This window comes from Thamnophis elegans, chromosome 8, assembly GCF_009769535.1.
Source record: "Thamnophis elegans isolate rThaEle1 chromosome 8, rThaEle1.pri, whole genome shotgun sequence".
NCBI classification, from domain to species: Eukaryota; Metazoa; Chordata; class Lepidosauria; order Squamata; family Colubridae; genus Thamnophis; species Thamnophis elegans.
Genome location: NC_045548.1, coordinates 58,393,426 through 58,406,598, shown reverse-complemented (window position 1 = coordinate 58,406,598; position 13,173 = coordinate 58,393,426). Strand labels below are relative to the sequence as shown.

The 13,173-nt window shown below is 34.9% G+C and overlaps 1 protein-coding gene across 2 annotated transcripts in view; it reads right to left on the bottom strand.

Annotated features, from left to right (window-relative positions):
* Positions 1-13,173, bottom strand: part of OXR1 (oxidation resistance 1) — a 231,569-nt gene that overhangs the window by 102,771 nt on the left and 115,625 nt on the right. For both annotated transcript variants that reach the window (XM_032223205.1, XM_032223204.1), the window contains exon 4: positions 8,631-8,830. In XM_032223205.1, the coding sequence (XP_032079096.1) occupies positions 8,631-8,830 (200 nt within the window). The remainder of the gene's footprint in view (positions 1-8,630; positions 8,831-13,173) is intronic.

Below are 13,173 nucleotides of genomic sequence, written 5' to 3'. Positions count from 1 at the left end.
TATCTACAGTTCAGCGGTTCAAATCTCACCGGCTCAAGGTTGATTCAGCCTTCCATCCTTCCGAGGTGGATCAAATGAGGACCCAGACTGTGGGGGCAATATGCTGACTCTGTAAACCGCTTAGAGAGGGCTGAAAGCCCTATGAAGCAGTATATAAGTCTAACTGCTATTGCTATTGCTAAGAGAAGATGTCTAGCATCTTCTGCTTTTGAAAAAGCAAAGATGCTTTTGAAAAAGGCAACTGGACTTGTTTTTTCCTTGAAGAAGTTTCGCTACTCATCCAAGAAGCTTCTTCAGTTCTGGAAATGAACTGAAGAAGCATTAGCAGAACTGAAAAAGGGTGTGTTTTTTTTTTGTTGTTGTTGTTGTTTTTGGATTGGAAGCAAAATGTCTTCAAGAGAAAAAAAAAGTCCAGTTGCTTTTTGAAAACGCATCTTTGGGACAACCATGACCTGGATGACTGAAAATCTCCATAGACATAAGTTGTTTTGCCTTCACCTCAACCCATCCAGTAAAAAAGAATTTGGGTAATTGGTTCTGGTACCAAATTGATCTCATGGTTAGAAAAAGTTACCTAGCATTCAATCTGAATCTGCATTAAACTTAAATCTATTGTTTCATGGCCTTCATTCTGGAACAAGGAGGAATTGGTCTTGACATCCTTTTAGCTATTTGAACACTGCTATCATATCTTTATTCAGTCAACTTTTCTTAAGAAAACTCTTTGTGTCTTTCTTATTTCTATCCAAGATGAGTCCGATTTGGTCATTTTATCTGAATGCTTCTTAAAATGTGCAGCAATTGCTTTCTGTGATTAGGAAATTATATTTTTGTTCAGGCAGACTAAAATTGCACTTGACTTCATTGCGGCTCCGTGATACTGCTGGCTGTTCCTCAGTTTGCAATCACTTATTATTGCAAGATTTATTTTTGCTAGTAAGACAGCTATTCCCCACTTTTATCTGTGAATTTTATTTTTCTTATGTTATTTAAAAATGTTTGCACTTCTTTCTATTAATTCTAGCATTATTTTCAACTCGCTTTTCCACTTGTTATTTCTATCTCTCACAATATTAGCTAACCTGTTCAATTTTGTACCATCTGTCAATGTCATTTCCTTACATTGTATATCTTCATCTAAATCATTAAGAAAAGTATTGAACAGTGAAGATTTAGGATTGATCCCTGTAGCATGCAACCTGGTAGCTCTTTACAATTTGTTATGAAACTATTAAAGAGCATTATTTATACTTGCTAATCATAGGATACTTTGCCAAATATGATTCACCATAGGAAGTGTGCCAAAAACATTATTTACATTTTTGCTTATTCATTTATTCATTTGTTTTTTTTTTCTGTGTTTGTATACCATCACATTCATTAAAAATGCCTTCTGATGTTTGCAATATGAAAACAGAGGATAGAATAGGATAGAATAGAATAAAATGGAATAGAATAACAGAGTTGGAATGGACTTTGGAGGTCTTCTAGTCCAACCCCCTGCCTAGACAGGAAATCCTATAGTAAAATATCTGTAAGGCACCAAAAGTATCCTATCTCTTCAGGAGTCTCATAAACATTAAAAGTTGTTCTACTAGCTGTTAAGGAAATTTGTGTGTGTGTGTGTGTGTGTGAGAGAGAGAGAGAGAGAGAGAGATATGCTAACTTTGGAACCTACTTACTTACCTTCCTTCCTTCCTTCTCTCCCTCCCCCTTCGTTCCTTTATTCTTTTCCTCAAACTCATTTCAATTTTCAATGATTTTGCAAAAAAAAAAAAGTATGCAATATTAGTAGACTGCTGCCCAAATTTGTTAATTATTATCATTATCAAACTCATAGCTGTTTTGAAACCTGAATTATACTCTAGCCCTAGGAAACCATAAGACAATGAAAATATGAACATTTATATTATGTAAAGATGAATTAGGGGCATGCCATGTTCATGTGAAAATGTGACCATGATATAGATCTTAGCTGACATTTTTAAAGACCTAGATTATGAATGTGTGGCTCATAAATATACAGCACCCAAAAGCATAACTGCTTTCATACACATCTAATCCACAAATGTTATTTAGTTGAAAAAATAACGCATAAGACTCCAGCTGATACAAACAATGAGCTAAGTTTTATTATCAATTAATGCTGTGCGTGTCCCTTAACCTGAATAGACCAGGAACTCACTATTTTTCTCTGAGACACATTCTTACTTAAAAAAAACCTCCCCAAAATATATTTCCTCAAACATTTATAGCTACCAAAAAAAAAAAAAAATCTGAAATGGAAGGCAAGGAAATAAACAGGCCGTCAATGTCCTCATTGTTTTGATTATTTATAAAAGGAAAGAAGATCATTCAATCTGTCACCAGATTTCCCAAGATTTTAATTACACACCGTATATTGTATGTTACACACAGTATATTGTATGTTCATGTTTTTTCAGCAAAAAAATAAAATAAAATAAAATAAAAAATAAAATAAAATAAAAAATCATACTGCAGCTTTCCAGTTTTAGAAGTGAATTATTTTTGCCACATTCTTTTTAGTACTGGAAAAAACATTTATCTTATGCAAACATTTATCTTATGCAAATTGAATAGATTAAAAAATATAACTGGCATACCAATGATACATTGAATTCATGGTATGCTGCTGCTGCCTACTGTTATATGTTTCATCATGAATATATTTGGCCAATTAACAACTGTATTTATTAAACTGTAGGGGCCATAAATATTGAATTATTGCTGCCCTAAACTGCTAGCATACATCTGTATATGCAGAGATGCACACAAACATACACACATACACAAACTTACTATATGGTGGAAATTCAATAGCAAAGAAAAAAAAAATAAGGCACAAGCAGAAATCCCTACCATTCTTTGCACCAAATACATTGAATGTGTCTATTCTCTCAACTGAATAAGAAGCTGGTACAATTAATAATGTCAATGCAAGTGAGGTTTACTCTCCCTTCTAGTAAAAGGAATTAGGATTATGGATAACCTGGGGCAATTTGAAAATTATTTAATGGGGACAATTTTTTCCCCCCCAAATGGAACAGGGGACACATTATTCTGAATTTCCTTGTGGATTGTGCCACATTGTATAAGACGATTTAAGACAGGAGTTGGCAACCTTAAACATTCAAAGAGCCATTTTCCACAGAAAAGAAAACACCGGGAGTCACAAAACCCTTTCCTTGCCTGACTATATCCTGAACGGCCACAAAACTAACATATGTAGTTGAATTTGTAGATCTTAACTTCATATAGGAAATGCCCCTTGGTTATGGTGGACAGAAGGACCAAGAGATGGTGAGAGTATTTGTAGATCTTTACTTCGTACAGTAAATGGCCCTTTGTTATGTTGGACAGAAGGACCAGGAGATAGTGATTATTTGGACCACTTTAAACCAAAAAGGTACCATAATGACATTGAACAAAGGAGATGGTGAGTATTTGTATATCTTAACTTCATGCAGGAAATGTCCCTTGGTTATGTTGGACAGAAGGACCAGGCATGTAGTTGAATTAAACATTATCTTTACTTCTAAAACTTTTCTTTTGTTGGATTTATCTATGATTGGCCTACCGGGGGTCGAAAAGCTCAATAAATCATGTGCTAGTGGGTGTCGCACGTTGGCTTATTTTGAGTGAGGGAGCAGAGGGATGAAAGAGCCCCATGTGGCTCGAGAGCCACGAGTTGCTGACCTCTGACTTAGGAATTAAATCCTACAATAAGCACAGGTGACAGTTGAGCTCCGGTGTCTGAAGGATAGCTCCAATAGTAGAAGATATTAGTAACTGAAGCTGAGATAGCTTTTCACTATGCCTAAATGAAGAAATATATTCAAATAATGAGAGAGAACAGTCCTTGAATTTCTTCATGGCCTTCTGTCCTAGTATAACCTGCTTTAATTTGCTTAGCTTTCCAGCTCAGCAGAATCAAATTAATGTTTAGATGTTTTCATATCAAAAGTACAGTGGTTGCAACTTTTCTGAATCATCACCTGAGATCAGTGAAATTAATTTAGGAACCACCGGACTCTGAACTGACGCTGCATGGCCTACGATAAAATTGGGCTAGAAAATGCAATGCAATAATTATTAAAATAAATAAATTCTCTTCCCCACACCCTAGTATTCCCAAAGCTGTTAACATATAGCAAGAAACACCTCTTTTCTAATTACCACAACAACTTTAAATGGAAAAGAACATTTCAGAATATTGTGTGTGTGGAGGGTGGAGTATTGAGCAAAAAAACAGAGTTGCTCCAAACCAATCAAGAGAGTAGCTCTCACTCCCTCTGGTGATAACTGGGGTTACTGAATACATTTTCGGCTACCTCTTTCTCTCTGTCCCTCAAAGCAAACAACAATCAAAATGCTTCCTCTGGCTTCAAAAAAGTGGCCACACCCAGTTTTGTATGATTTGGTCCACCAGATGTTACATAAAGCAAAACAGTTAGAAGTACCTGCTCACAGGTATCCTTTACAAGAGATCATGTAGGAGAAGAACAGGTGGAGCTGGGGGTGGAATTAAGTGCATCATCAGCCTAGAGTCATTACATTCTCACAAATGGACTAAGTACAACCCCCCTAAATTATGTGGACCCTTATCTCACACAAATTTAGTGTTGAACTTAATGTAGTGCATAAAGGATCAGGGCCATCCATTAAATTGCAGCACAGATTTATTCAAGCCTACAAACAAAATATCTAATCAATTAAAATTAACTTAATATGTGGTTCTGGTCTGACGTTTATCTATTCCGCTAAATTGTCCTGACCATTAGTGGAGTATATAAACAACAGACGTGACATTTATCTACTTCACTAATGGTCAGCACTAAATTGGCACTAGATAAAGAGTTAACAGAATTTAAGAAGGGTTGGGTTAAGATTGCTTGTGGGAATGGAATGATTCTATGCTCCCCCCCTCCAGGCTCTGCCGGTCCTTCTCCTATATAAAAATGGATAAACCACCAAACTGCTATTGCTGTTTACTATCTATTAAAAATTGGTTGACTTTGTGAAGTACAGCTATCTGAGTTTTCAATGAAATCATTCCAAAACTTAGCTAGATATGTGTTGTGGCCCAGCAGGAGCCGCTGGAACTGCCGATGGACTCCGATAGCGAGGGACCCTATGAGTCAGCTCTGGAAGATGTGGAAGACCCTGGGCAGGGTTCAGACTCTGAGCAGGGACTAGAGAGGCTGGCTGGCCACCAGGAGGCACCTGAGGCATGGAGCAGTAGTGAAAGTCAAAGGGAGTTTGTCCCTGATGTCAGGCACTGGAGCAGTGGTGAAGATCAAAGGGAGTTTGCCCCTGATGCCCGGAAGAGGCGGGCGGAGAAACGAAGGCAGCAATTACGGAGACAGACTCATAGGAGATAATCAGGCCCAGATGGTTGTGATTTGCTCCTCCCAAGAGAGTATATAAGAAGAGACTTTGGGAGGAGACCTTTTGCAGAACACAACCGTTTATACCAAGCTGGAGAAGTTCTTGTGTGTATTGTATCTCTTATCTGTGGGAGTCTGGGTTGCTGCCAATGTCTTGTCTGTGAGTGATTACTGTGAATAAAGCTTAGCTAACAGTAAGCTTGTGTTGGCGTTACTCACCAAGTAACGCCAAGGAAGGAGGGTCAGAACAGATATGCTACAGAGTGAAAATGCATAAACGTTATTTGGGGTGCCCGTGAAATAGAGTATCTCTGCAACTTTCCTCTATTTGGTGTACCTATCACAAAAACCTTCTTGCACCTTCCAAGTCAACATGAAGTCACATCAGCCCAGAGGTTCAACCTGAAGCCATGAAATTGTCACAAATACTATACAGTTTGGACAAAAATTGGGACAAAGAGCTGCAAGTGTTCCTAATTGCTACAGGAAGTAAGTGTCATCCTCTCCTAATTTTCCATCCAAATAAATACAATATTCTACTCAAAATCAGAATGGGAGAGTAGCTAAGTAAGCTCGGAGAGAAAATGTGTATGGATTTTTCTATTTATAGAGGCAACTGCTTACAAAATATCTCCTATTCCAGACACTGGGTAAATAAACACCAGTTTAGCCTCTGAAAATATTTGTTTATCTTACTTTTTAATTTTCTCTTCTAGCTTACTTCTGACTTTAAAAACTAGTTGCTAAGGATTATTTGTCCTCCTTTTGTCTGTGAAGAATGTATTTCTATTTCTGAGGGGCATGGCAACTGGCCCTGTTACAAACCCCTGATCTAAGCACATAGTAATAATAAAATATAGTTCCTGTTGATTAGCAATTTTGTCACACAGTGCCAGACTGACTTCTGGCTCCAGACTTTAAAAAAAAAAAAAAATTACTTTCATCTTTTATGACTGCTGTGTGCAAAAACCAAAACCTAACTTTTCCTCTGGTTCGGATGCACTTTAAGATGTTCTTCATTTGGTACAAAATGCCTAGAGTATTAAATGGTTCTCAGCTGATACTAATAATGAACTTCCCATGTATTACTCAGGCAAAACTCTTCGGAAGTTACAAACATATAAATTCCAGCTTAAACATTTGTAAGAAATTAAAGTAGACCATTGGCAGCTTTCATTTGCAAAAACTTTATTTTTTCACAATAAATACTGTCAAATCTATATCCATTTAAGTTAGAAATAGCAAAGTTCAGAAAAAAACAAAGCTAGCACTATTTCTTCCTGGTATTCACTATCAAAATGGACCAGATGTCTTGTTTTCTACCAGAATCTCTCTTTTTTCCCCTGAGTTTTATTTTAATCATTATTATGTATACTATACATTCTTGCCTTTTATGTATTACCACCATTGCATTTCATTTACTATATTTTAGTTATTATACTTTGCTAACAGAAATAACTTTTAAAATATTACAATCTAACACTATAATCTGCCACTACAAACAATACAGAAAATGTACATCAGATTAAGAAGTAGTTCCAAGTGGTTGCAAGAGGACCAAGTAAGAACTTGTAAATGAGAAGCAGAAACATGGTTTATTTCATCATCTGATGTACATCCTGTTCTACGTTAATGAAGTAGGCCTGAATGTTGTCCAAAGAAAAAGAAATTTATCAGCTGTGGTTGTTCTTTTCCTGTCATAAAAGCAAGTGATTAGAGCAAGGCAAAGCAATTAGCATTAGCCAATTTTCTCCCTTTTGCATTCTGGGATAGCTAGCAGAAAAATAGAGAGCCATTGGGCCTTTGCAGGTCCTAATAAATGTCTTTAAGAAAACAGACCCCATAACTATAAAATTCAGTTCTCTAGAGGCTTTAGTGTTTAGTGAAAAGAGGAAGGAAAAAGGATTGTTTGTAAAGTGGATTGATTGTTATAATGACAATGTTGGAACATCTGAAAAACCAGGTTAGGGACAGATTACCATGCAGAAAATCTATCTACATAGTTGCTAACAGTCAACATTGACTTGATGGCACATAATCAATCAAAAATTAATTAGATGTATTATGTGAAAATAAATTAAGTTATTATATGCATCTTTGTTATGTAAGTCATTTTCAGAGTGTGTTCAAGAAAATATGGAGGATCATAGTCAATATCTATAATTCTTGGTTAGAAAAATAAATAATAGAGTTTTCCTGTTATATACCGTATTTTTCAGAATATAAGACGCACCAAGGTTTTTAAGAGGCAAATAAGTTTTTGCACTTTGCAAACCTCCCCAAAATGGCCCATTTTTCAAAAAACGGACCTGTTTCCCCCCCCCAAAAGGCATAAACAGCCTTTAGTGGACTTGCAGAGTGCTCCGGGGGGGGGGGGACAAGCAAAAAATGGCCCATTTTTTCATTAATAAAGGGTATGGATAGCCTTTAAGAAGCTTATAGAGTACTCCTGGGGCTGGGGGGATAAAATTGAGCAAAAAATGGGATTTTTTCACTCATTTCTGCCCTTCCCACCCCCAAGGAGTTCTCTAAAAGCTTCCTAGAGGCTCTGCATGGCCATTTTGGTGAAGGGAGTGGGGTTTCAGGAGGCAAAAAAATGCTGTGTTCAGTGTATAAGACACGCCCAGATTTTCAGCCTCTTTTTTTGGGGAAAAAAGATGTGTCTTATATTCCAAAAAATACGATAATTTCTCAACAATAAATGCCTGCAATTTGTAATGTGTTAGGCATTAGATGCAATCACAAGATACTGCAGGCCTGGACAATTTGCATCCTAAAATAATAAGTCTTCAAATAAATGCAGTCTAAGCATCCTAGCAATGTTCATATCTGTGAATCATCCCCAAAGGTCAGGTTACCAGAGCACAGAATAACAAAATGGTAGCAATCATAACTTTCTATTTCTATTAGTCTCTTGGTCCTCTACAAAACAATCTGCCATTCATTAAAATTGATTGCTAATTACATTTATAATATTTCATAATCCTTATTTAGGAGATGAAAAAAATCACTTCTTCTTTAAGCATTCAGTACCTTCCTAAACTTAACATGTTGCCAAAATGGAAGAATAAAACAGATCATGATCTGGCTATTGTATGTGCAGATGACAACTTAAAGATACATTCTAATGTTCATCTAGCAAAAGAATGAATATTCTACTGATTATTCCACAAGACAAGGCCATTATATATTTTTGATAGAGAAAGTAGTCTGTTCACTTACCAATTGTGTAGTATCTCTTCAGTTCACCCTTCCGTGGATTGCGCCGCTGGGAATTTGCAGTGTTATTTTGCTCCTCTTCAGATGTTGTTGTGTTTTTAAGAGCTGTAGGCTTAGTTGGTTGCAGGGCATGTTGTGCTGATGATGGCAAAGGTTCATAACCTGATGCAGAAATTTCAATAGACTGGGATTTTTTCTTTAGTCTAAAAGGGAAAGGATATAATATGCAATTAACAGGTAGATTACAGCTACATGATTCAACTTTTCTCGCTTTGCTGCCATAATGAAAAAAACACAAAATTTCGTACTACATATATCACTGTTGCAGGTTCACATGGATTTTTCCTATAGAATGGACATACAATGCATTGACACATAATAATGTCTAGTTCAAAAGAAGTTAAAGATGTAGCTTGGCTGTCATGATCAGAAGAGAACATCTTTAGCAGAGTTTATTTAGAAAGAAACTGGAACTTGAGCAATTGTAATTAGAACAATTGCAAATTTACAGAATACTTTTCAGTTTATATATTAAAAAATGCTTTATTCAGTGGCATCTCTTTCATTTACAAAAATGCTTAGATTCTATCAACATATGCCAAGTCTCAAAGATGTTGTCTTCTCCTATGTTTTGGAATACAATTCATTTCTAAACTTCTGTAAACCTAGCTAGCTCCAAAAGTAGAGCATAAATATATTTCATAAACAAATAGGACACTATAAGGAACATTTAGAAAATATATATATTACATGAAAGCAATGACCAATGTGTAATGTATGTCTATTTCTATGCAATTGTGATGTAAAGAATTTTTTCTTATAGAAAAAGCTGTACAGGTATCCCAGAATACATTCCTAGTTTATTTACTAAGTAGATATTGCACTTATATATAACCATTATCTGATGATTCTTGATAGCTTACGGCTTATAGGAAAGTTAAAATATCTACCATACAATTAAAAATAAATAATGATTTCATTAAATCTTAAACAAGAATAAACTAAAGATGAAAAACAAATAGAAAGATTGCATAATGTTTAAATTAAGAAAAATTCTTCTGGCACAATTAAATTAAGTTCCAAGAGACCCACTAGTACAAATTGGAGCAAAATATTCTAACTTTGGAAGAATTTATGATATTTGGTAACAATGCACTCAGAAGTTAATTTGTGTATGGATTTTAAAATGACAGACCAAAAGAATGGTATGGAAAAAGATGTTGAATTTACAAATGAAACTGGGTGATGGCTAAACAATTGAAGGAGTCATACTGTAAAAATAATAAGCCAGAAGAAGTACCTGCATAACATTTTATCTTGAATTTACAAAAAAAGAAAAAACCATGTCAAATTTGCTTGCAGTTAAGAGATGAGATATGGGAGGAAGAGTTACTGTATTGTAGTTCCAGAAAACCGACAAGTTACAGCAATTGTACTTATTGTGATGATGGAGAAAGTTATTTGCTCGTATATTTTTTCCTGTTTATTAATGATTTTTTGTCTTCTTTTTCAAAAATGTCTCTGCACTTTTTTTAGTTTTTGTATTTTTTTAGTTTGCATTAGTTTTTTATCTTTGTATCTGTAACCTTTAATAAGCCTATTATAAAATAGCATTTTAATTTTTAAGGGTTAAATGTTAACTTTTGTCTTACTGCTTTCTTTGTTCATTCTAAAATGGAAAAACAGGTGAAATTTGCAGCACATTCTTATTCACGTATAATGCTAAATTATAATGAGGTTTTGTCCTAGCACAATGTCTGAATCCTACATCTTACAACTTGTTTAACAACCCTGTTTTTTTTTTCCAAAAGGTAAACCAGCTTAATGTAATAATGAACCAGGTCATTCTTCCACTTTGACTCTAGCCAATTAAATTATAAACTTTAATATTGAAAGAAAAATTCAGATGAATTCAGAGAAATTGCCAAGATGAAAGCATACTATGTGATTATATTTATAGCAGGATGTCCTTTCACGTTTGATTCTTGTGTCATGTCAAAATAACAGTGAAATCACAGCCCATTATCTCCCGAGAAAATAAGCAATTTTGAGTTAAGGCTGGAGCTAATGAGCTGAAATTATAAACACTAACAAGTCTATCAACAACTCATTTACCAATTTTTAAAATGTTTTTATAAAATATTCTTTTTAATTTAGAAGCAATACACAGAAAGTTGGCAGTACAATGGGTCAAAGGCATTCTTAGCCATGACAACTTAGTGGCCATGGCATAAAAAGTTATTTTTGCTAAGTGGTTAAAAAATAGAAAACAAACAATAGAAATAAATGAACAATTTTACTTCTGGAGGAAAATAAGGAATTCCTTAATGATCTGCTTTGAAGAACACCATTTTAAATCTTTCATAAATTACCAAAAGTTAGAATAAGCAGAGAACTAAGTTTACATATTTGTACTGCGCTTTCTAAGGTGGTAAAAATGAAAAGTAACTATTAAAAGTCCACAAATATCTTTGTAAAATGGGTGAATTGTCAATAAAATAGGAAAATAGTGCACGCTAGGGAGACTTAAGGAAACAGATTACGCATTGATCGTCCTGCAGAAAATCTATCTATGGGGTTGCTGGGAGTTGAAAACAATTTGATTGCACATAATAATCAATCAATCAATCAATCTACAATGTACATATACAGCATAGTGGGAGGGGGGATTAAATCTGTAAAATGATTTTTTACAGATCAATAACATTCATGCTCATTTTAATAGAGCTACGTTTGCTTTCTTCGAGTAAATTATCTTCATGAAAAGTGAAATACTGAACAAAAAGCCTTGTTATAAAGATACATAGAGAATATTATGTTTCTTTAGTTCTCAATCAATTTTGTGCTGAAAACTCTCATTTTAATATTTGAATATGTAATAAATAAATTTCAAAACATAGATATCTGCAGAAAGGTTAAAACCAACCAAAAATCCCCTCAGGCTGTCAGTCACAATTATGCTGTCGAGATTTAAATTTTTGTTAAGTCTCTCAGCAGATGAGTCTGTTGGTTCAAATACAGATGAAAGAACTATCAAAGCTTTTGTCAGATTTTTCCTCCTGAGGGAGCAAAAATCGGAAGAGTGAAATAAACATTACCTTTCTTCTCCATTTTTATCTTCCACAATGTTTTTCTTCTAAATTGATAATTAATCTGTATATGAGAAGGAAAGATGACCTCTACAGGTGTAATAAATGATTCTCAGATTAATAAAATCCAGCTATTATATAAACAACTAGCCTCAAATTCCAGAGCTGTTTCCCTTCTGGTACATCATGTCAAGTTATGAGAAATTCAGAAAGTTACCAGCTAAATATATACTGAGATACATAATTTATCCAACAAGTGAATAATTTTCATTTCACTTTTAAATTTTCATTTAGAAAATTAACTCACTTGTTGGAGTGATTATCCTTTTATTTTAATAAATTTTTTAATAAATTTTAATAAATCTTGCTAAAGAGAACTCTGTGATTCACTTGGTTATGACACTGGGTTAGAGATTAGCAAACTCATATTTGAGTCCCGAATGCTTCTGGGATGAGCGCCCGTCACTTGCTCCAGCTTCTTGACAGGGACACGAAAGAAGGTCCTATTGACATCCCATGAGCAATGGCGATGTTACTGGCTAATCCTTTCAATCCAGAAGAGCCTTAAATGGTGCCTTCAACACAAAAGTGGGAAGCCACAATGTTTGTCTGTTACACTTCCCATTGTACCTCTATCCACTGAGTTGAAATCCAATTTCTGGGTGGGTGGGTTCTTCTTGCCCTAAGACTGCCCAAAGAAATTTTTCTTTAAAGCCAAATTAGATCCTTAAACAAAAGAATTGAGCGGTGAAATTAACCCTAATTAGATTGCTTTGGAAAGCTTTTTTTTCCCTTTGTAACTATTCTTTGTGGATTGAAGTGTTCGCAACGTTTCTCATTTCTCCTCTTAAAGTGAACAGATTGATTTTTCTTCTGCTGCTTTTTGTTCCTTTATTTTTTGACTTCTGGATTAAAACCTTCCTTCTTATTTTAACAATTCTTCCTATTACTTGTTATTAAATTTCACTAAAAGAAATCTAAAGAACTTTGTTTCCTATAAGCCAGAGATAACTATTAGAAAGTGAAAAGTAGCACACTGCCACTCGGCGGTCAGAGGCTGAGGTTGTTGAAACAATGTATATCTTCTCTTTCCTTCTTTGATTTCACTGACTCTGTAGCTGAAGGGTTTGCAACTTATTTATAGAAACTGATAAAGAGCCAAGGACATGAATTGTTTTCGCAGGTGCCTTTGAGAACTATTTTGGCAGGGGAAAGAAAAGGGGGGGAACAGAACCCTTCACCTTTGAAGAGCATAAAAGAACTTATATTCAAATCAATATAAAATAAAAAAATAAAAGAGGCCTGGAAGGCTAGAGGGCAGTGGCTATTAGTTTGTCTTTCTTTCTTCTGTTTTGGAAACATGGATCAATATTCAGATGAGAAAACCTTAAAATTCCAAAATACCTTGGCTGGAATTCAAAATCTATTGGAAGGGTATGAATTGAGAAGAAGTTGGA